This window comes from Micropterus salmoides, unplaced genomic scaffold (genome assembly GCF_014851395.1).
Source record: "Micropterus salmoides isolate LMB-PRFRI ecotype aquatic unplaced genomic scaffold, ASM1485139v1 Ms_hic_scaffold_4, whole genome shotgun sequence".
In the NCBI taxonomy this organism is placed as follows: domain Eukaryota; kingdom Metazoa; phylum Chordata; class Actinopteri; order Centrarchiformes; family Centrarchidae; genus Micropterus; species Micropterus salmoides.
This window is the reverse complement of record NW_024043372.1, coordinates 29232272-29256350: the sequence shown is the minus strand read 5'-3', so window position 1 is coordinate 29256350 and position 24079 is coordinate 29232272. Positions and strand designations below refer to the sequence as shown.

Sequence of the window (24079 nt, the reverse complement as noted above, 5' to 3'; positions counted from 1 at the left end):
TCCTTGAAGGTTAATGGTCTCTTACCAACTTTAATTCATTTATTAGTTCCTATTCTGCTTCATGCTCATTTTATGTCTTTGACTCTTTGCCCTGCCTGTGTCAGGATTTGAGGCTTGAACTCAGAAGCAGACTGGAGACAGGCAGTTCAGTTTAAACTGATTAATAAACACAGAGCAGGGAAGGGCTTGAGTTGTGAGGAAAATCCAGAGCAGTGCTGTTGGAGTGGGCTGGCGAGTCTTGCGGGCTGGAGAGTGGAGCTGGGATTTGTTAGTGATCCCTGTAGTGTAGAGGCAGAGTAGCCTAAGCTGGCTGGCAAGCTAGCTAGGTTGAGATTGAAAACAGGTTGCAGATGAATCCAAAGACAGAGACAAAGGTTAGGGTGGCTGGCAAGCAAACAATGGGAAATTTTCTAGCTCGTATGCCTCACTAGACATACTGTATACGACTTAGTGGTCTAGTGGGGACTGGATGTGAGGCCTGGGTTTAAGAAGAGAAGCTGATTGGCTTGCAGACTGCAGATCTCAGACAGATGAGGGAAGGCACTGAACAAGGAGAGTCTGAGGTAATGCCCACAGCTACCAGAGAGAGAGAGAGAGAGAGGGAGAAACACAAACAGACTGACAAAACAAAAACACACCAAGCAAGCCACATTTATCCAAAAGAAAAAAATAATAAAAAAAACACTCATTTGAGAGAGTCATGTCAATTTGACTGTTTGAAGTTCAAGTCCCTATCAACAACACACCCACAGTGAAGAGCCGCTGCTGCCACATTTTAAAGCGTGCTGTGAAATAAGACTCTACAAATAGACACAAAGCACCTGAAGGCAACCCAGATGTATCCAATCATTCCTTAACTTTCCCTCACTTCCTTACTGTAATACTGTATTTGGAGTAGAGCTTCAAAATACAACTTGCACCATAAATGTGGATAGCCAGCCACCTTTTTGGCAGCAAAACCAACATCCTGTTTCCTACCTGTGCCAAGCTTTACTGTATGTGTATGTGCTGAAACGACCTCATTTTCTTGCTCGAGGGGGAAACAGAGAATAACCCCTCACAGGCGCTGACAGGTGTCTAAACGCATCTCAAGAAACTGAAAGTGTACTACCAGAGAGCAACACACCTGGGTTCAGTAGCTAAAGGCCAGCGTGTGTATGTATGTGTTTGTTGAAAAGATAGATGATAGGAAGTAGAGCAGTAGATAATGAGCACGGAGAAAGATGCAGGATATTACTCTGTGTGCATATTCACATTTCACTTTTGCAGGAGATGCTTGTATTTTAGCTGCAAGCCCCATGTCACAAGGGTATTAAAACACCTAACTGCATAACACCCGTTTAGTTATGTGTTGCATGAATGGCACCCTCTGAGCAAATCTCAACAGAGCAAAGTGTGTACCATCTGAGTAAAAGGGGGAAGCAGTAAGAAACAGTAGATAGAGAGAGACAGCAGAGAAGCAGAAAGAATCACCATTCTTCTCCTCTGCTTAAGCCTCTTTCATATTGCTACACACAGAGGAATTGTAGCGCTGAGACTAGGTCAGCCACTTATCCATCTCATTCAACAATGCAACACGCCGCAACTCCACAGCAATTACTGCTCAGCTGGAATCACTGCCAGAGCACATCCTCTGGTGCAGAAGCAGTTTCAAGTGCAATAATAATGAATACTGTGTTGAGGATGAGGTGGATGCCCCCCCAAACACCCCTTACATTCCAACAGTGATGGAGAGTTTTTGTATTGTTAGTCATGGAAGTGATAAGGGAGGGGGAGTCTTGATAGAACAAAAATCATCTTGTGCAATGAAAAAAATAAAAGCTGTCTGTGTCAAAGATGCACATCAAACATGACATTTTTGGCCTGAATGTGCTTTGCTCATTCTCTGCAGAGAAATGTCTCATTCAACCACGTTTGGATGGATTCATACATTTCACGCTCACTTGTTAATTAAACCTATCCTCGTATGCCTTTGACAGCACAAAGCAATGAAAGGTGATTAGATACCAAAACAAAAGACGAGCGTTGGAAATGTTTCTGGGTAAAATGGCATTAGCCATGGTCTCATTCTGCACCAGTTAGACAGCGTACATAATCAGGATTAACTTTAGCATGATTGGTGGGGGGGGCTTGAAAAGAGAGGCTCATAGGAAGACAGATTCACTCTCAAAGTCACTCATCCTGGTGACGGATGTTTGTTTGTAATGTTTGCACAAGAAGCATTGTGTTAGTCCTAACAAACTCATCAAATGAATATCAAGCTTAAGTTAACAGATATCTGAATACTACATAATGTCTGTATGCCGTGATAAGCGTTCAAGTTGGTTATTTTAATCTGCTGCAGAAGTCGCTTTGGATAATAGCGTCAAATAAATGTAATGTAAGTTTTTTGTTTACTGAATAACTGTTGTTGAGGTCATCATTATCAGGGCACTCCACTGTCATGGGAGTACTGCACAATCTCATAAAAAAACAAAGCTTTTTAATGTCTTAGAAAAACGTATATAAGGATAATATACTTACACAAAGTGCACATTGACACAAATTAGGCCACAGACACCCATTTGATAAGCAGGATCCCTGAATATCTCTGCCTCAGCTGCTTTGATTTTGATAATTTTTTAATCTGTCTCCCAGTGTTGAAAATGATTTAATAAATTACTGAGTCTCTACTGCTCCAACAAGCCTACTCGTAACAAGAGCACTTGCTGGATAGTTGGGCATTTTCCCTTGCATCAGCTGTCACAGTGGATGTGTGTGAAGTGGCTTGGGCTATGATGAAGACTGCATATCTTCAGGAGCAGGGTTGTTACTGATGCCGGATGATGATCAGTACATTTTCGACACGGTGTTTCTGCACCCAAGTTGTGAAGGAAAGAAGGGTTAAAATGTCTTCACGCTCTCACACTTCGGTATCTGCTGTAAAGTGAGAACATGCTCAAACTCACTGGGATTTGACTAATTTCTCACTGTGGTGTGAACACACACACACACACACACACACACACACACTCTTCTTGAGGTGCTAAGCATTATGGTCAGTACACTTTCCTACCCAGAGTCCCTGTCTCTTGTCCATCAGTGGTTGAACAACTGATGTAAAGAGCAATGAAGGAGAATGAACACCACGATAACAGAGTTATCCTGTGTGTTGCTAGGCAACTAATCCAGCAGGCATGGACTAATGGGGCCTGCATGTTGTGACAATGACGGCCAATTATCAGCTGCCTGTCTTGTAGTGAATCCTGTTTGCTCAGAATACTGTTTACAAGTCTCATACTGCAATGATGCTGCTTAGTGTTTGACAACATACAACAGACTCTCCTCCATAAAACACAAATCCATGCTGTAATAATGCTCATACCTTCAGGCAACTGTTCAGAGTGGACAAACATTACATAACATGCCACTATCTATTTGCAATAGATTTATTCAGTGGCTGCTGTCTGTGTTCTGCAAGGGATGAATTATCTGCGTTGAGGTATTCCCACATCTCGGCTGGTGTGCTTTCTTCACACTTTCCATTCTGAACTGTAGTGTCTTGCTCCCTCTGTAGTCTGTTCAACAGCACAACACTTTACAGTTCATTGATTCAATTACTCAGAGAAGCCTTTTTGTTTTAACAAACTTGCGGATGTAAATTCCTCATCCTATTGCACCCCTCGTGGCCTCAAGACACACTTTAACGCTGCTGCAGATTAATCACTTTTGGGAGAGATTTGTTTTAATGTGTCAAATACTGGGTTTTAAATATTTTGGACAATTAAACTATCATTATGCATATATTGTGAACACATGGGAAATAATTTCATTAAATAAACAGTGACATGTTAAATAGGATGTAAATCTTTTATTATTATATGAATATAGTACATTAACATTTGACACTGATAGTTGAAAATAGGTCTGCATTTGTACATTTTTAAAGTGCAGTGCAGTATATACAAAGTGAAAGAGTGTAATTAATCCATCCTGGATGAGCTGCACTACCTGAGCCACTTCTGTGGTTTGTAGACTCCGTCTCATACTACCACTAGAGTGAAAGCACCGCCAGCATTCAAAAGTGACCAAAACATCAGCCAGGAAGCATAGGAACTGAGAAGTGGTCTGTGGTCACCACCTGCAGAACCACTCCTTTATTGGAGGTGTCTTGCTAATTGCCTATAATTTCCACCTGTTGTCTATTCCATTTGCACAACAGCATGTGAAACTGATTGTCAATCAGTGTTGCTTCTTAAGTGGACAGTTTGATTTCACAGGAGTGTGATTGACTTGGAGTTACATTGTGTTGTTTAAGTGTTCCCTTTATTTTTTTGAGCAGTATCATATATATATATATATATATATATATATATATATATATATATATATATATATATAAATAAATAAACACTTCAGGCCACACCCTTGGAAGTAGTAGTAGTAGTAGAGCAGCGCAACAGCATTTTTCATCTCTTTAGTGACTAAAAGTAGTCGTGTTTTTTTTATTTAAGAAAAAATAGGAAGCATTTACTTTGATTTTAAGAACGTCGAACACATAAATAAAAGATTTTCAGTTATGAATAAGAGATTAATATATTCATCAATTTTATTTTCATGTTTTCCTCATCATAGGAGCTACCATTTTTGTGTTACAAATCACTTTTAACCTATCAAATAAACAACAGTGAAATGTGCCCTTTTTAACTGGCTATGCTGTGCTTATCTGACAAAGCTGCAACATTTTACTGCTCCATGTCATTATCATTCTGCAGAGTTTTCATTGCCAGGCCCCAAAGAGTTACACTGGAGATAAACTGGCCTTCACTAGACCTGTAGGACCCACTATTGGGTCTGCTAGGAGTAGTAAGGGGGCTGCAGTGATTGTCTGTGGGAGGCAGGTAGGGCCTCCCTGCCAGACCTCTGCCCATCTCCACTGACATATTCCCATTCTCCACATATGGACCATACACAGCCTCCTGAGTCAGGTGGGGTTTGGCCAACTTCATGTGATCTGTGACAGTCAGGGCTGTACTTCTCTCCTGGTGATTGGAGGAGAGGAGGTGTTGCGGTACCAGCGAGCGCAGCTCTGGAAGAGGGGCGGGGGTAGAAGCTGGGCTGAGGTGAATGCTGGGAGGTGGAGTCTCCACATGTGGTGCTGGTTGTGGTGGTGAAGGAGTAGGCGGTGAGGTGCCTGCATGAGGCATGATGTTGGGGAAATGCGGCTCACTGGCTGCAGCAGGAGGTTTACTGTGGCTGACCGGTTTGGGGAACGAGGCCACATCATCCGAGCTACGAGGTGGGTCCGAGCTGTCGGTGACTGGGCTGTCAGCTGGAGCCCCCTTGCAGTGCATGTTGCTGTGTCTCCTCAACATGGCAGAGCGGGTGAAGCTCTTTCCACAGGTGTTGCAGATGTAGGGTTTCTCACCAGTGTGTGACCGTATGTGACGCTGCAGGTCCCCTGAGCCGATGAAGCACTTCCCTGCATCAATTAAGAACATATATAGAGTGAAACACAGTGCAGGCATTTTTTGAAGAAAAACTACCAGGGTTCACAATATCATTCAAGCATTTGAATGCTTTTAGTTTTGTTAATTTGGGCCTTTCCTGTGATACTAATTCATTAAGAGTCAAAATCATTATTGACTGTCCAGCAGGAAATGGATACTGACATCAAACAGTCAGCGGCAGTTACAAATACTTCTTAGGCTTGGAAAGCCAAGCAGAAAAAAATAAACCAAAGACAAATAGCAGTAAAAGTTTGCTCATATGGTGTGACCACCAAAAAATCACAGTAGAGACAGGATCAGCATGGGTTTAACCACAGCAACTGCACCAGGCTGGATTTCTATAATTGAAATGTGATTTTTTTTTTTTGAACAGTGTTGCACTGCAGCTATAATTTGTACTATTATTTCCATTATCAATGGATGTATGTATGTAAATATGCTGATTATTTTTTGGATTAATCATCTTTCTATAAAATGTCCAAAAATAGTACAAATGCCAATCATAATTCAGGAAAGGTGATGTCATCAATTTGCTTGTTTTGTCTGACCAAAAGTCCAGAACCTGAAGATATGCACTTTTTGCAACTGAGAAGCTGAAACAATCAAAAAATTACTAAAGCTGAGAATCGATTATCGAAATATATGCTGATTCATTTCCTGTCGACCCCTTTAACTGTTTTCGCCCTGGGAAAGTGTTTTATACAAAATCGATTAGAATAATACTTTCAACAACTCCTCACCACAGGTGGCACAGCTGTGTGGTTTTTCCCCGACGTGGCGGGCCTTGTGCTTCAGAAGCTTTCTGTGCGTGTTGAAGGATTTCCCACACTGGTCACATGTGAATGTCTTGTCTGTGGCATGAGTCCTCTTGTGCTCCTTTAGATTACTCAGATTGTTAAAACCTGAGAAAGAAGACAAGTACAGTGAATGAGATACCAGTCTCACAACCATGTGTCAGCATTTTACAGCTGTGTCTGCAAACTAAGCAGCTCATGCCACCATCAATCGTTTTTAAAGGTGCAACCCATGAGAGTGAGACCATTAGGTAAGAACTAAATATAGATAGATTAAGTAAGTAATTGAGAAAATTGCTTCTGTTTAGAGCAGTCATTTACCTCGACCACATATATCACACAGGTGTGGCTTCTCTCCCGTGTGGACCACTTTGTGACGATGGACATCCCCTGATGCAGTAAAGCTGGAAATGATTAAATCACAGATTAATATTTACATTATATGCAACAGTCAAGACTATTAAGGCTGTGTAATATAGGGAAAACATCAGATTGCTGGGGCCTAAACTGAGATATAGTCTATTCGGATCCAGTTAGTCAGTCATCGTCACAGATTACTTATTATGGTCTCAATAAAAGACATATTATAAAAATGCACAATTATTATTGGTATACCTGAAATCATGGTATATTGCTAAGCTTTGGAAATTATCAAGCTATTAGTAAAGGCAGACACACAAACATATAATACAGCAGCATTGAAAAAAAGACATATACAGAGGAAAGAGGAAAGACAAAACATGGAAATTTAAATGAGGAAAATGGATACATGGAAGTTACTGTACCTTTTACCACATAACTCACAGATGTACGGTTTCTCTCCAGAATGTCGCCGTAAATGTGTCTGTAAATTTCCAGCCTGTAAAGCAGAATCAGTTTAGATATCTCTCATTTCCCTATCTAAGAGTAACTGTGGCAAAACAGAAATAACACACCAACATACCTGTGAGAAGTTTCTCCCACAAACATTACACTGAAAGGGCTTCTCACCTGCAAAAAAAGAATTTTGGTTTGTGTCTGAAAATAATTTTCTAATTAAATCACACTGATTACTAAAACTATTGTAAGGCTATTATAAAACAGTAAATACCAGTATGTGAGCGCTTGTGCAGCTCTAGGTTGCTTGGGTGCTTGAATATCTTCCCGCACACCTCACAACAATACTGCTTGTGTCCTATCTGCTGCGGTGGCTCTGGCACAGTGTTATGATTTTGCTCTTCTTGGCCCACAGGTGGAGGACTGGGAGGTTGCGCATCTGTTGCCGTCTCTGTGACCTGCTCCCTGTTGGCATTAAGGTGCTCAACAGGAGCTTCTGCAGCTTCAGTATGGACCACAGACTCTTCTTGAGAAGTCTCTTTGGGGCAGCTGAGGACGGGGTCACTGACTGATTCAGCATACATCTCCTCCAAAGCCTTCTGAGACCGGAGGTAGTTGTATTTCTTCAGGTACACAGCCTTCTTTGGGCGCACTGGCTTGTTGAGCATGGAGTCTGTGGAGTTAGAGTTGGGGGTGTTTAAATTATCTGAGGGTGTTAAAGATGAGACAGGATTATTTTCAGCTGCCACAGATGTGCAGGGAGGATTGGGCTGAGCTGTGTTTCCTGAGCATACAGGAGTCTGGCTCCCTCCCTGGCAGACCCTGAGCTGGCTCTGCTGCTCTTCCACCAGCACCAAAGGGCCTGGGCCTTGGTTTGAGGCTGCACTATTAGTCTGAATTGCACTTTGTTTGAAGTACTGCTTGCTGTAGAAGTTTCGGAGCTTGTAACCATGGACGAGCTGTTTTTCAACGGGTGCCTGAGTGCTGCTGGCTGTCTCACAGTGTGTGCTGCTGTTAGGCACAGACACAGGCATCCTTTTGCTGTGGTCCATGTCACTGCCGAAGCCAGGCCTCTGGGTTTCAGAGGGACAGTGGAGGTCAACATCATGAGGAAGACTGCTCCCCAAGAGGCAGTCGTGCTCAGAGCTCAACATGCCCGGAAGAGAAAATGATGGGATTTCCACTGGTGGAGGGCAAGGCTTGAGGAAAGCATTGCACATGCTCTGAACATTTGGAACCTGCAAACACTGAGCAATGTCCAGGAGTGCTTGAACATTATCTTGGTTGATGTCAAGATGAGAGGTGTACATGTAGTCCAATATTTGGCCGATGCCACTGACATCCTGGATGACCAAGTTGAACACCTCATTCTTCTGACTGGGGGAATTTTGGAATAAAGACCTGAAAAGATCAAAGCAGGACTTTTCACATTATGTTACCGTAAAACAGCAGAGTATGATTATTTAGCCAAGTAATAATGATGGAAATACACCACTGATTGACTGGTGTGTCACTCCATTAAATATATAGACATAAAGGCACCTGAAATAGGAACTGAAAGCAGCCAGGACATTTTTGTGGGCTTTGAAGCAGACACCTTTGACCACCAGCATGCAGTCACAGAGCAGACCCTGAATCCTCTGCTCCTGGAGCTGCTGCAGGAGGTAAGAGCTGTGGTTGGACAGGGTGTCCATCGTCACTCAGCAGCTGAAAAACTCAGCTCCAACTTCTCCATCAAAAGAGCTAACCATGGAGACACATGTCAAAAACAAATATTAAGAAGATATTAATCACTCATCTGTTTAGTCAGTCCTTGAAATGCAACCGGATTGAAAGTGATGCAAGCGAGTGCTGGCAACACTTTTCTCATTGTAATATTAGAGAGAGAGAGAGAGAGAGAGAGAGAGAGAGAGAGAGAGAGAGAGAGAGAGAGGGAGAGAGAGAGAGAGGGAATTCAACAACTGCGCAGAATCCAGTGTTTCCGTGCTGCGAGACCACCCATGCAAAAATTGGACGAAAACTGCTAACAGCAAGCTAACAACACAGCTAGGCTAACCAGCCACAACGTAAGTGGTGGGAATCAGTGCAGCACCAAATCCTTCAAGAACGATATTTTAACCCAGAATTTAAGTCCTAAATATTGTTTGTTCAGTAAGGTTTGTCCTAAAGATAAGTCCAAAGGAGTCCACCTTTTATTTGGATGATGGGTCACTTGTCGAGTGTAACAACGTCACCTCACTTCCTGGTACAACCCGGATTTCGCGCTGCCTAAACACGAAGGATTATTTTGAGACTTAGAGAAGCAATGATAGTGTAATATATATTGTAACGTTTCAAGTTGGTGTAACTAAACTACGCACGCTCAAAGACATTAAACACATTTTGCCAGTGAATGCAAAACAAGTTTAGTTTTAGAGTCTTTTCCACTCTGGCCGGAACTTTCCTTCGGTTACATCTTTAACGTTACACGGAAGATTATTAACGTAGCTAAAATATGTTGGCGTGGTCACGTGTGTTTTGAAACGTTTACACGACTGGGACGGAGCAGGCGGCTGGACGGTATAACAAGTTTAACATCGGCACTCGCCGCATTTATACCCGTTGATAACCCCTGTCTACTCCAGCCATTGCTTTATTTTAATATTTGCTAGCTTTGGCTAACGTTAGCTTGTACCAGACACCGCTGTGGAAGTCGGATCCCGCTTTCGCATGTGGATTGTACCAAATTCGGGTTGAGCTATACGTTGGTACCGTTAGTGGTGTCTGTGTGTGCAGATTCGGTTAAATCAAAGTTATCGTTACGGCTTAGTCAAGCAAAAGTAACGTTAAAGATGGTCTTCTTCACCTGCAACGGCTGTGGTGAATCCCTGAAAAAAGCCCAGGTTGATAAACACGTGAATATGTGCCGGGGGTGCCAGGTCCTGTCCTGCATCGATTGTGGAAAAGACTTCTGGTAATGTGTCTCCTTTTCTGTTTAACCTGTTTGCTAGATATAACCACGTAGCGTTAGCCTCCAGTCTCACAGTGCAGCTTGTGTGCAACGGTATTTCTCTGTGCATGCTGAACAGGGGTAACGACTACAAGAACCACAATAAATGTATCAGCGAGGATCAGAAGTATGGAGGCAAAGGCTACGAGGCTAAGGCAAATAAAGGAGACGTGAAACAGCAGCAGTGGATCCAGGTAAAATGCAGAGCACCGATGCACATCACTTTAAAGAAGCGGTATTTTTTGTTTCTAACTTGATGATTCCTCTCGTGAAGAGAGTCCATGAAGCCATGAACAAACCTGGAGTCAGTGCAAAGCTAAAGGATGTGCTCCAACAAGTCAGTTCGTATGATAACGTCCCAAGAAAGAAGGCAAAGTTTCAGGTTGGCATATCTTATATGTGGCAATAATTTTATTATGTTTTATTAATCATTTATGTAATGAACAGTTGTCTTCATAGTGTTGTTGTTGAGTCTGGGAGACACCGTGGGCTTGCATGAATGAACTATATATATATTTTTTCATTTCCGTCAGAACTGGATGAGAAACAGTCTTAAAATAGCTAACACAAGTCTTCATGATGAAGTGTGGGACATCCTCGCTGCAGCTGACAATGTAAGTTACTTTGCTTAAATATCACCAGAACTGTTGTGTTTGACTGTTTCCCTGTGCATATTAGCCACTGTCTGTCAACATAGAGCAGATAAGGTGTTAGTTTAGTTCAAAATTCAAAGTAAGTAAATTCAATAGGTACAGAAATGTTTTACAGGGCTGGTGTCCTGCTCTGATAGTCATGAGATGAAGAGAAAACATGGCATGCTTCTTTATACCACAAGTAATAAGTTCCCCATGTTTTCCCCGCCCATAATCCGACAGCCTCCTGAGGCCCCACAGGAGACTAAAGAAGCAAAACAGACAGCGGCTGAAGTCAAAGTAGACACTAATGGAAATGAAGAGCAGAATGGCCATCCAGACGCTAAGAAGAAGAAACTGAACAAGCGGGAGCGTAAAGAGGCCCGTCAGCAGAAGGACAGGAAGGCTGTTAAGACAGTTGCACAGGACATAGAAGACGACCAGGCAGGAAAAAAGGGCAGAAAGAGAAAGAACCGCTGTGAAGAAGACGGAGATGAAGAACAGAACGGGCACTCTGCTGAAAATGAGACATCCAGCAAGAAAATTAAGACAAGTAAGACTTTTTCTAAATGTGTACCTGCAATCTGTTCCTGGATACTTATCTCTTTATGGTATTATATAGTCAGCTTTACAATGAAGTTGTTTGGCCAAAAAATGTAGATAAAAATGTAAATAATGTATTGGTGGTAAATTTTGTGTAAGTGCTCCAATAGTCAGAATGTCCATTTTATTGCAATCTGCTCTTGTGTCCTTGTGTTTGAAAGTATGCTGTTCATTTCACGTTTCCCTTTTGTTTTTCCTTGTGAAACCAGTCTTTTCATTTCATTGTATAATTGCGTGTGTTAGTATTAGGCTTAATATATAACTGTTTTATCTTGTTTGTTTCAGTTGACCAAGCTGCAGAGGAGTCAGAGGAGACAGAGGATCAAGCAGTTCCCAAAGGTAATGTGGCTCCTGACCTGACTTTGTCATCTTTCATAAAAAAAGAAAAAAGGTGTACAAGAATAAAGCCACCAGGGGTCAGTGTTGCTCCTTTTGTTGACAGTGAGGTAATGACCCTTGTTGAATACATCCCCCCTACTAGCAGCTAACCGATGTTTCTGATGAACTTACAGGGAAATTTAATTGGAAGGGAAATATCAAGGCTGTACTGAGAGAATCACCTGACCAGGAACTGTCAGTAAAGAAACTCAGGAAAAAGGTGAGGCGTGAAGTGTTTTCATTTCTCTGTGGATGTGAGTCTCTAAAGTTTTTTTTGTACAGCATCCCATGTGACATCTGAACCCATTATGTTGTTCTTATTTGAAGTTCAAGTTTAATATGTTCCTCTTTTCCAGGTGTTGGCAGCGTACTACTCTTTCACTGGTGATGGAAATTTTAAAAAGGAGGAGGAAGTGCTAGCACTTTTCAACAAGAAGATCACCAACAATCCCAAATTTAGAGTCTTAAAAGACAGAGTTAGACTTGTAAAGTAGACATGCTTATCTCACCAGCTGACATGAAATGTATGTTGTTCATAGAATTTTACAATTTAAAAGCCATTGTTGTCTGTCATCCTCCCTTCGATGTTTTATACAGATGACATAATCTTGAAGATTAAATCATTTTATAACTGAATTACACGTCCTGTTCCTGTTCAGTTGTTTTACTTATTTCAGTGGCCTGTTGAGCATGAGGAAGACCTTTACCAATGACCTTAGAACATCTCAGTGTTGTATTTAATATTTAAAATGACAATTGTGATAGCTGACTACTCCTACATATTCCCAAACCCATGGTAAGGCTGGGAACTGGCACCTTATCAGTTGGATTGGATCTTAGAGTGGGGGAAGGGAAATGGGAGAGGTACACCTGAGGTGAATTTGACTCTCACACGGGACGAAGCTAATGCACATTCCTCGGCACCCCGAAAGGGGTTCACTTGGCCAGGGACACAGAAGCTCCATAGAAGCAAGACGCTTGGTGTCAGCCTCAGGTGAAGTTTTAATGCCGTCTGATTTTTCACCGCTAGAATGAGCAGCCTCTTTACCCCGTGCACGCACACAGGAGGAGCTACAGGAGGAAATCTGCCCAGCTTTATGAAGCTCTGCTAATCCCAGCAGGTTTAACACTGATGCTCATTCATCACACTGCTTCCCTGTAATTGTATATTGCATACTTTGGGTATTAGTCAAGCTGTTACTCAAATTTACTAGTATTGTGTTTTCTAGTCCTCAGCGGGACTCAATATTACATAATGCTTTGTTTTAATCCATACCCCACAGGATACTCTGAAACTAAGTCTGTCTTTGCGGTTGGAACACGACAGATCCACTTTTTATTTCCGCCATTAGATATTGCAGGATTAACTGTGTGGCCATATGTTCTGTATGGGGCTGTTTCAGCCCTGAACTTTGGTCTTATAGCAGCTATCTGAACAATGTCATTAAAGAAATAAAATATATATTTCTCTCACAAAAAAAATGAATGCAACATATTCTTGCTTGTTTAATTAGACTCAGGAGTTTTACTCCTACAGTTTGTCTATTAACTTATAGTGTTAAAGTTAGTACAGCAGAAATAGCTGTTAACTGATGTTATGCAGCTAGTTGGCTTGACTTTATGACCCATCTCTGTCTCTATTACATTATGTATGAGAATTTCCAAAATTTTAAAAGTAATAAGACACACCCTTGCTTAAAGCAATACTCAAGCTGCTTTTGCTGTTACAGCCTTTACTTGCTCTATAAGCGTGTGTAGGCTATAGTGGCTAATGCAACGTATGAATGGCAAAAGGACTGTAATACGGGGCCTTTCGAGTCAGTCAAAACGCTTTACGCTACGTGTCACATTCATACATGGCTAAGGTGCCAACTGCTTATTAGAAACTAATCATTTACGCGCACACTATTATTTGGGCTTGTAACAGAGTATTTTTTACAGTAAGGTATTAGTACTTTAACTTAAGTGTGGGATCTGAATATTTCATCCTCCACTGGTCTGGAGGGTTCAAAGTGTAAAAACATTTCAGTGATGTATTTTGGCCCTAAACCATTTAGTGACTTATAGATGAGCAACAGTATTTTGAAATAAATTCTCTGACACACTGGGAGCCAATGGAGATGTTGCAAAAGGATTTGAGAATTGGTGTAAAGTGTTCAAATTTCTTTGTTGGTAAGAATGAAGTAACACTCTTACCTGGTGCAGCTGCAAAGGGACCAAGGTATGCTCATGGATTCAATAATGTGAGACATTTGATCTTGATGGTGGTAAGATGTACTGCAGGACTGTTGTATTAGATCGCATTCGTTTTAGATGTACTTTCTTTATAAACTGCAGAATAGATTGACAAATGCAGACAGTTGTGACTGCAGAATAAGTGGTAGCAACTATGGTAGCAGCCAACAAAAAAGTAGACTCTAATTCACTTTTTTTCCACTGCATGTGCTCTGCCTGTGCCTCCTTGAAGGTTTTTAATCAGCAGGGTCAGATTCTTGCCAGCGCCATGTAAAGGTATACATTTAAGATAGACTTTGGAATGCAGCCAGCTATTATGCATTCTGCAGAGTTTGTGAGGGTTGGGATCAAAGGTGCCCTGTCAGACTTTTTACTTCCTCAGTTATCCTTTTAAAGGTATATTTTATTTCTAGATGAGGTCCAGGTTTGTTTGAAGCTGTTTGTGTCAAGATGGTCTTTGTGGAAGATGTAAACACTTTGACTTGGTTTATACCTACCTATTTTATTTATATCAATTGATGGTATCAGACATGCTTTTCTGTAGTGGAGTGGGCTATACTATAGATAATGATCCAAAATCAGTAATACTATTTTCCTATTGGCAAAAGTTTGATGTGGTATTATGTCACTGTCCTTAATATATATATATAATATAGATCTAATGATTACAGTGTACGTTTTCTATTGATTAACCTGCTACTCTTAGCCAAATTTGGAACCTATTGATACATGGAAATGGAGGAAATGCAAACATTGTTTTCTATAATCAAAATGGACCTTCTGGGCCATGCCAGTTTAGGTTAATTTATTTAGTAGCGCCGGTAACGAAACAAAAAATATACATTAAGCAATAATACATATAATTTAAACTAAATTTAATATACAGTGTCTTTAAATGCATTCATCAAAAACTAAAACACACCAGGCACCCATGGATTCAAACTTTTATTGTATGTTTATCTGATGGACCTTTTTTTATTTCTGCAGCTACGCCGCCACTGTGTTAAACCATAGACGCAGTTATTTCTATACAAAAAAACTACAACTGTCGCTTTCAAGTGCGTCATAAAAAAGCGATTCTGTGTATAACAGGAAGTGCCTTCTTTAATCACCAGTTAGCCTTTAGAGCTACTGTAAGTTATTGCGAGCATCAACATGCTTAACGACAGTGAGCTTGCAACGTTGCGGAATAGATTTAAGAGAGATGCGGAGTTTCTTATGCAAACAACGACATCGGGTGACGAAGATGAAAAGAGTAAGCTTCAGACACATTGTGTTAGTTTATTCGCCATTTTAAACTAGTTTTCTGACAGAGCCGTTTACACCTGAAGGTAAAGTTAACAGTGTTATATAGCCCTGACAGCCTTATTGTAAAGTTAAATACTTCTGTCATAGTGTCAAATAATCAAAACATCTTGCTGGCTAACTCCAGCAAACATTTTTGTTCGAAATGTGGCCAGCTTTTTATCGTTAAGTCTGTTGAATGTGCAGTTTGTAGTTCACTTGTTAGATATTCTTCAAACGACTTTCTTCTTTCATAATACTATAGCGGATTTATAACGTTGTAAAATATGCAATAAGTGGTTGCAACATTTTCAGCCTTGGGGGGAGGAGGGTTAGGGTTACTGTACAGCTTGTACAGTGGACAATTGTCCAACTTTGTGGCCCTCACTGGAAGAAATCCAGCAATTCTTGATTGTTTTGACTGTGAGCAAACGCTGTGTCAGCTCAGCAACGTAATACAGGGAAACCCTACTCCTACACTTTCCCCAATCCAAGGGTCATCTATTTGCCAGTGTAAACTGATAACCGTACTACAAGCAACAGACAAAACATTTGTCTGTATATTCCAGTTTACATACCACCAGTGGTCCTTCTGGCAAGATGACATGGTATACTGTATCTTGTGTCCAAGATGGACCACTAAGCATAACTTTGATTAAACTTGTATGCCAACTACTTGTTTAGGGCATGGGGTTCATTGTGAACTCTGCAGAGAGTAGACCAGCACGCTGAAGCACTTCAGCAGCCAGCAACAGGTTCTGATACATTTAATCAACCAGTAAATTATAGAGATTAATAGCTCTCCGAGAACTAGGATTATCTCAAAGAAAGATATCAGTTTCACCTCATAAGCTCCTTAAACCTGACAGGTGGGGACATTCTGTTGAGGCAAGACAAATCTCATATTTGGTGGTAAATTCTATACCATATTGTAACCCTTTCAGTGCCTTTGAGTTTTGGATTGTCGTTGAGTCAGTGTTAGTGTTGAATGGTAAAGATAAATGTCTAAATATTTAATTGATGGTAAAACACTGTAGTCAAACTTTTATGGGCACGTGAATTGTTGAGTAATAGTTGTGAAAGTGTAACTTGCTATGAATCAATTTGTATCAATCAATCTTGAAGTAGACTCACGTATTGAAACTCTTCTCTCATCTGATACCTTCCAGGTCAGGAGGAAAAAGATGCTAAACCTCTTCCTCGCATTAACAGACACTCCATTTTCTGGATCGTGGCGTCTATCGGTGTGACCTACTATGTGGATTTCCTCCGTAACATAATGGAGAACGATGCAATCAAAAGGTAACCGAGCTATGAGGAAGACTCAAAGAGTGCCGTGTGGATCTTGTTCTCTAATTTTCCATTCCCCATGATAATCGGTTAAAAGTAAATAGAGGCACTAGGTTTTATCTGCGACAATGCAGGCAAAACATTTGAGAAGTATGAGTCATTATTCCATTGTGGCTTGGTTTTCAGGATCCAGTAATGGGACGCCAGCTTTTTGTTAGTTCCTATGAGTTTACAATACACACAGTACACCTATTTTCTTTGTTACGATAGGCTTTAGCTCATAGAACACCCTAAACTTAACATCTTTTGGTTTTCTTTTTCAATGGTGTATATGATACCGATGAAAGCACTGGTATCTGATACCACTGGGAAGCTGTTTGTGTTGTTGTTAACAGTACTATCTTTTGTATTTCAGTCTTTATAGATATTTTAAATATCATGGCCTCACACTAGTCAATAAACTTTTTTTCAATAAAGTTTTTAACCTGCATACACAGGACATTCAAAAAAGACGCCATCAAAGACTATCCCTAAACATAAAGGACGCCATGTTGTCCCCAATGTCCTCCTACCTTTGTACCAAAGCGTTGTTCAACCCACCCTGTGTCAAACTCACATGCATAACCAACAGTGCTGCCCAGATTATAGGTCTCCCGACAGCCAACTTCTCAGAGCTCAATTGTAAGGTCATCATGCGATCACACGCTCTGCAAATAAAATAGAACAGGACATCACACACTCACTCAGTCGCCACTTCACTGTACTGCCCTCTGGGTTCAGGTCCCTGAGGTGCAGGAGGGCTCACTATCGCAAAAGCCGCAGCTATAGCATCCCTAAGCAGGGTGAATCGTTAGAGGAATCGACAAGGCTTGTTCTCGTGTTGTTTTAACTGCCTTTTTTATGTGCTGTTGTGCTGTACTTCATGTATTTCAGTGTGTGTATTCTCTGTGATGTACAGTGCTGTGAAAAAGAATCTCAGTGCAGGGACAATAAAGTCTAACTAACTAATAGATTGCCTTTATGTCTTAAATACATTGTTATCTTTTCAACCTCTATTTTTCCAGTTGGTGGTTCAATGTGGGTCTGATGCTCCTCGGGATCTGCCTGTCTCTGGCTATGTTTTGCATTGTCTACCTGGAGTGGTTCAAAGGCATCCAGCACTACGACCAGGAGTACCCTGCCATTCCTCCCATCACAACTGCAGCTTTTATCGCTGCATCTTGCAGGTAACAGAAAAAATAAGTAAATCTAAATACATAAACTGCAAACTACCTTAATGTGCTCTAATCCTTCCAATTTCATAAAAACACATAAACAGGGGGATTTAGTAAAAGTTTGGAGAGATGAAGACACATTGTTGCTTGAATTAACAATTTAAAATTTTGTGGCTACATGAAATGAACACATGTTGTCTGATTAGTAACAAAAGATTGCAGTACAGAAATGACAGACATGTTTTAGGTAGTGACACCAATTCATAGTTTATTCCACCAGAGAACACTGACTGTAAAATGTCCCACTTGGCACATATCTTGGTTAATTTAAGAAATTCTCATTAAAATCATTTGAAAATAAAAAAAACAATTTAGCTTTTTTAAACTCAAATATTAATCTTGGTATCAGCCATAAAAATTCCATTCCAATCTGAATAAATTATACCTTCGGGCTTATTATTTCCGTAAAGTGAACTAAACGGTATAAATGTGGAGAATCTACCTTAACCAGCTCAGGCATGTGACCTGGTGGGGTTTTCAAATATACATCCAAAGAACTACTATAAAAAACAGACCAGGCGTCTAATTGAGACCTGCCTTTATTTGTCAAAATATGTTCCCAAAAAATGTGTGAAGTTTAACGGCATTTCCCCGTACATCTGTACAGGTGGGTGAATTTTTATATAACTAATTTGTTTAAACTATATTAAGGCTTAAAGTTATGCATTAATAATGGGCGTGTCCGCTTTGAGTGACTAGTGGGTGCCGTCACAATTGGCTAGCCTGACTTCAGAAATACTCAATAACCTCAACTAATCTTCTTGGTACGATATGGTGCACTTATTTGCCAAACACTTTCACTTAGTTATGTGGGGCATAAAAAAGATACAGGGTACAGAGTTAGATTTGCTGGTCTAATGTGTACAATCAACAAAGCTCCCTACTCATGGAAACTCAGATATTATTTAAATCCATCTGTATATCAGTGATTTACAACAATATTAGATTGTTTATTAGCCACAGGACAAACGACAAAAAAAAAGGCATTTGTCGTGTGGCTAATAAACAATCTAATTTAATCTTATCTAAAGATCAAGACAGAATGATGCGGTAAGAGTGGTTTCTATCTTAACGCAGTGTGAGGTGGAACCTTTACCACTGCATATGTTTAGCAGTACTTGCTCATTTTTATCACTGGTTGATGAGGGCTGAGTAGGGCAATCATGCTCATTAATGGTTTAAATGATCAAATGTGAATTGAGATTGCCTTGTTAGTTTGTGCATTAATGTGTTATGCCAGGTCAATGCTGTCTATTGGATCTCTGACATCTGAAGTCTGTCCTTGAGATAGATCAATACTGCCCAACTGATTCGAACAGGAACACGCTTGTAAGTGTTATTCTATTTCCCTTGCAGCTTTAACATGGCGCTGTGGCCGGTGTGGTCCTTCTTCACTCCACTCATCCTCTTCACACAGTTCATGGGTGTGGTCATGTTCATCTCTTTGCTTGGATGAATGTGGCAGGTGAAGATGGTTGTCATTTTAATATTCACAAAATGTCTTTTAGTGGAAAGAACAACGAACAACACTGTATTTGGCCTTAAATTGTGAACATTTCTGTGGAGATAAATCCTGTGTCATTAATTATTACATATTTAATACCTATGCAATTTGAACTTTACATCTCATTGTTAACTAAATTGATGAGTTTTGTTCCCCCCTCCGCCGTTGCACACATACTGTATGTCTTAAATTGTCTTAAACAACACTAAAGTTGACAACTACATTAATAGACGTAGCATACTGGAATCCTGCCATCAGTCCACACACGCGCACACACACATCTCCCTTTTGAAACGTATATTAATACATTTAAAACGCATATGGAGTCACCAACATTTTTTTGTAGAATACTGTGTATATATATAACTGTAAAGTCATATTAGCACATTATTCATATTAGTAGCTATACAAGATTCAGAAAGAATGCTCTAAATGGAGAAAATACTGTTAAAATTAGAATAAAACTTACACATCAGAAATTGTAAGGTCATAGTAAGTGCACTGTCCAGGGACTGTAATCAATGTAGTCATCATCTGCCTCAAGTTCAAATATTCTCTGCATGTAATAAAGGGTCAAAGGGAGAATGTGCTATTAAAATATGTAATAGATGTAATTTATGCAATACATGCACATGACTCGTGACACAAGGTAACTTATTCATACATACTTGGACGTGTTTCTGTCCCATTCCAAACCTTGAAAGGGAATTTGTGTACGGGCTTTTTTTTTTTTTTTTTTGCTTTTTTGGTCTCTCCCACCTTCAAGCAGATCGTCTCAGCACTTTGAAGGCAACAGAAAAATGGGCATGGACATGAGCTTTTTGTAGATTGTTACAGGAAGTAGTTCTGTTCTGTGCTGGATTACACAAGTGGACATCAGTATGGTGAAAGTGTGCTCCCTTTGTAAAGTCTGAATTACGTAAGCAACTGTATATCTGCTGAGGTTTGGCCGGACACGCTGACCAGCTTCCTTTAAGCTGAGGCCATGGTCCACCACATGGTCAACAATAGTGGCTAGAGTTTCATTTGGAAGGATCTGCCTCGTTGCTCACGCTCGTTTGCCCCTGTCATCCTCTCCCTGCTCTGTGTCTCACACCTTTTTTGCCTGTCTACACCTGCAGCAGATTGATGTAGACCCTACTATTGAAACAATTATCAGTCAACTGTTGTCCGTCTGTAGTGATGGCTTTAAGGCTTTTTAGGTCAGGATTGTAGGATCACTCAGTTGTTCAACTTCCCAGTTTATGACTCGTCATTGCTGTGTTTTCCCAAAGAAACAATGGCATCTTTGTCAAGAAATGGGATGCATTGTGTTGTGTTTGGCGAACTTCTTTTTTGCAGTCAAAATGTAATTTAGAGTTTTGAGCGTAGCCCTTTTTCACAGCAGACGTGTTTGGCTTGTTGTGGTAGGAAGAAAGCCGTACTTAATAACAAGTGTTACTAATAACAGTAACAATGGCTGTGATCTATTTAAATGTTTCAGTAAGCCATGACAGTGAGCCAGCATGCACAAAACCAGGACCCTGAAATGCAAACACCTAAATGGAATTCAACCATTGTTCTTTATTTTTTTATTTACACCTGTGCTTTTCCTATTGTGACATGTTAAAAAATCCTGTGAAAAATGCATGTTGTGCTTGTATGTTAAAACCAATAAATTGTTTTTTAATTTGTATGTTTTTTAAGTTTGTGGCGAAGAATGTCAAGAGTCATATCCTGTAATGTCTTTTTCTGCAATAAACTTTTTATAATTATTTCACTATTTACAAAAATTGGCATTGTTTAATAAAGCACAACCTTGAACAAATACATCATTCAAAAACCGCAACGGTGCAAGATACAAAGTTGGACCTGAGACTTTATTAAAAGCGTATTTGTGACCAAAATGAAAGACAGCATTTCATTTTTTAATTTTGTTTTCCACTCTCTGACCTGTTGTACATTATCAACACCACATTTAACTGGTAACCAGTTAATACACAGTCAAATCTAATGCAGTCCAACGCAAATGTTATTTTGAGTCTGATAATGCTCAGGCTCTTTTTTTTGACACTGTCAGAGAGATGTTGATGCAGGTGTATGTTTATTTTTTGAAGTCACTGGTAACACTGACTGTCTTCTATATTTGTGGTGTTTCTTATTATATCGTTTTGATTTTTTTTCCCCACTCTCATTCACACACATGGCACAAGCGCCTCTCAATATAATGTTATCCACAACAACAACAACACTCAGGTCAGCTGCAGGATTAGTTTACACCAATAAGAAGGAAACTTTTATTTAAAAGTCATTATAATTCTTTGCTCAGTATGATATTGTTATATTACAATTATCTGAACTTTGTGAACCTCATTTACTGGATTTTGAGAGCCTGTTTTCACTAAGGGTGCTTTATTATGTGTTTTTTAATCCTCAGTACACATAGAAAACAGATGTTTGACATAAAACTGGAAAATTTAAGCTTCTTACATTGTTCCTGTCTGTTTGTTTCTTCATGCACTATATTTCTCCAGTGTGTTGGTAATAGATCAGTGTACTTAATGTCCGTGGTGGATGACGTATTCAGATTTTGTTGTTGTGAACATCAAGTGAAAGTCCTGCACTAAGATTTTTATGTAAAAGCACAGATTTATGTTTTAAGTATCAGAGGTAATCATGCAGAATGTTAGATATGTTTTATGTTATAGGATCATTACACAAGGATGCATCAATACACACAGTAGTAACTGATATCATTTACCCCATATCGTTACTGTATGGTGTGCCTGAAAGGTCAATTCTTGGACCGATTTTGTTCTCCCTATGCTCCCTTGGGCGATGTGATCCGCAGACATGGTATTCCTTTTCACTGTTGCGTATATATAACATTGTGCCTCCCTGTTAAGCCCGCTGACCTCAGTATGAGTTCCTTACAGGACTGCCTGGCTAACCTAAGAAACATGAATATCAATAAAGCATTTTCCAGCTCAATTGTAAGAAAGCAGTAATCCTAAGATACTGCCATCCATTGGTCACATGTCACGACATATCGAGCCTGTTGCAAAAAATCTTTGTTTCTTGTTTGATAGCAATTTAAGTTTTGAACAATGTATCACTGAGCTTGTCCAGTCCTGTTTTTATCACTTCAGAAATATTAGAAAAATAAGATGTAAAAACTGGACTGCAGATTGTACAGAACTCTGCTACTCAGCTTAACCAAGAGGTACCATTACGTTTAATCCTTTATGAAATTTTGGGTTGTTTGAGATTTTCGGGCAGGGGTCGCCTTCTCGTCCTGAGTCCAGGCTAAAATCAGAAGGGGACAGAGCTTTTGCCACCAAGGCACGACTTGCCCGAGGAAATGACGCTGTCTGAGTCAGTGTCGTCTTTTAAGTCTTTTGTGAAATTACACTTTTATCTGAAAGCATATCCTGACTTTATCTGAGCTGCCTGTTTGTTTCATTGATTTTTATTTTCACTGTTCCAATACCTTTGGAGGGGAATGTATTTTATTATTCACCTGGTATTTAATTTCATCTTTCTGTGTCTCTGTGAAGCTGCAGATGTTAGGACTTGCTCTTTAAATAAAGTGTATTATTATTATTTTAAAGTGACCCAATTTGTTGGGATCTTTACTTATTGTATTATATTTTAAAAGATGACTATAGGTATTAGTAAATATTCAAAGTAACTAGTGTTGTCAATTCAATCTGGTGGAGTGAAAAGTCCTAATGTTTCCCTCTGAAATGCAGTGAAGTACAAATTAGCATAAAATGGAAATATCCTTAGGAAGAAGTGCCTGTAATTGATTTATTTTAAAAACATTTGTTATTAAAGATGAGGACAAGGCTTTTTACGGTGACTTGCACAGTTAGTGATTTGTCCTCAAACTGCACTGAAAATCAATCAGGATGTTTTGGAGATATTCCTGAAGTGCAAACAACAACGAGCTAATTGAACACTTCCAGATTCAATCATAAATGTCCAGACTTGATCAATCGCCCATTAAAGTGCCCTGATAACGAATTGATCATACTCTCTTACCCACGGTAATCAAGAAATCGATAGGCCTACTCAGCGGATGTTTGTGTGGAACAATTGATCATCTCCCAACCTCATGATGCTATTGTTCCTCGTAAAAGGCTAAAGGGCCTCTCATTTAGTTGAATGACAAACATATAGTTACCCAACGTTGAAATAGGCCTGAAGCTAACATAGCCTATCCTCCCCAAATTCGTTGTTAACCAACAGATCTCAAATGTGCTACTGAAGGGAAATAAATAGAATAGCAGTTTGGATTATAAGGACATATGTATATCTATTAAACGACAGGACTGAAGCTGTGTTGTAGCCGTGGGAACCTTAGCTTATTTTGTAAAACGGTCCTTAAAACACAGAGATGCTCCTGTGCGCAACGGCGCGCTGTTTTCCTTCCCACGCTCCTCGTGTTTATATTGTAGACTGCGTGCAACATGATTATCTTCTTGAAAATCGAGAACAAATGACTTCAGTGTCGCATCGTTGTTGCATAACGATGCACGCCATCTCTCTGAACAGTAAAGACAGTCAGGTGTCAGTAATCCTACACTAAAACATCCACGTGGCTACAAATTATATATAAAATCTGTTATGCTATAGCCTACAAAATAGCCCTACTTGTATGTTCATGATTATTCTATGTTTACTTTCTATCTCTCTTTCTTTCAGCTTTATTGTCCTTGTTTTTAGTTTCATGTCTATTTCCATCTGTCCTCCTGGAACTCTGTGTAACATCAGAGAGCTACTCAATGGCCAATAACCTCCTACATTCCT

At 40.0% G+C, this 24079-nt stretch overlaps 3 protein-coding genes across 5 annotated transcripts; 2 read left to right on the top strand and 1 right to left on the bottom strand.

The window, feature by feature from the left end:
* Positions 1-4570: 4570 nt before the first annotated feature.
* zbtb49 (zinc finger and BTB domain containing 49) lies at positions 4571-16517 on the bottom strand. 3 transcript variants are annotated; one of them, XM_038696146.1, is made up of 8 exons: positions 16355-16517; positions 8642-8842; positions 7374-8500; positions 7227-7273; positions 7069-7142; positions 6605-6687; positions 6230-6391; positions 4571-5461 (listed from the first exon to the last, which is right to left on the bottom strand). In XM_038696146.1, exons 2-8 carry the CDS (start codon positions 8791-8793, stop codon positions 4725-4727), a joined length of 2382 nt encoding a protein of 793 aa, XP_038552074.1. In that variant the 5' UTR covers positions 8794-8842; positions 16355-16517; the 3' UTR covers positions 4571-4724. The 3 variants fall into 3 exon arrangements, with proteins under 3 accessions (XP_038552074.1, XP_038552073.1, XP_038552072.1); XM_038696145.1 differs by lacking the exon at positions 16355-16517 and adding an exon at positions 9289-9361; XM_038696144.1 differs by lacking the exon at positions 16355-16517 and having other exon boundaries at positions 8642-9103.
* Positions 9328-12337, top strand: lyar (Ly1 antibody reactive homolog (mouse)). The gene is made up of 8 exons (XM_038696147.1): positions 9328-10052; positions 10168-10282; positions 10363-10470; positions 10622-10702; positions 10964-11273; positions 11609-11662; positions 11836-11921; positions 12058-12337. Exons 1-8 carry the CDS (start codon positions 9931-9933, stop codon positions 12193-12195), a joined length of 1014 nt encoding a protein of 337 aa, XP_038552075.1. The 5' UTR covers positions 9328-9930; the 3' UTR covers positions 12196-12337.
* On the top strand, positions 15031-21054 carry tmem128 (transmembrane protein 128). Its single transcript, XM_038696148.1, has 4 exons — positions 15031-15191; positions 16390-16522; positions 17575-17736; positions 19141-21054. The coding sequence occupies exons 1-4, from the start codon at positions 15092-15094 to the stop codon at positions 19238-19240; spliced, it is 495 nt and encodes a 164-aa protein (XP_038552076.1). The 5' UTR covers positions 15031-15091; the 3' UTR covers positions 19241-21054.
* The last annotated feature ends 3025 nt before the right edge of the window (positions 21055-24079 follow it).

Bases quoted from the DNA above. Each gene is read 5' to 3' on its own strand.
- zbtb49 (XM_038696146.1), bottom strand. From the start codon at position 8,793: ATGGACACCCTGTCCAACCACAGCTCTTACCTCCTGCAGCAGCTCCAG. The intron at 7,143-7,226 runs GTATGTTGGTGT...TCTGCTTTACAG, and splicing joins GTGGGAGAAACTTCTCACAG to GCTGGAAATTTACAGACACA. The intron at 5,462-6,229 runs GTGAGGAGTTGT...TAATTGATGCAG, and splicing joins ACACAGCTGTGCCACCTGTG to GGAAGTGCTTCATCGGCTCA.
- lyar (XM_038696147.1), top strand. From the start codon at position 9,931: ATGGTCTTCTTCACCTGCAACGGCTGTGGTGAATCCCTGAAAAAAGCC. The intron at 10,053-10,167 runs GTAATGTGTCTC...CATGCTGAACAG, and splicing joins GATTGTGGAAAAGACTTCTG to GGGTAACGACTACAAGAACC. The intron at 11,274-11,608 runs GTAAGACTTTTT...TGTTTGTTTCAG, and splicing joins CAGCAAGAAAATTAAGACAA to TTGACCAAGCTGCAGAGGAG.
- tmem128 (XM_038696148.1), top strand. From the start codon at position 15,092: ATGCTTAACGACAGTGAGCTTGCAACGTTGCGGAATAGATTTAAGAGA. The intron at 15,192-16,389 runs GTAAGCTTCAGA...GATACCTTCCAG, and splicing joins GGGTGACGAAGATGAAAAGA to GTCAGGAGGAAAAAGATGCT. The intron at 17,737-19,140 runs GTAACAGAAAAA...TTTCCCTTGCAG, and splicing joins TTTATCGCTGCATCTTGCAG to CTTTAACATGGCGCTGTGGC.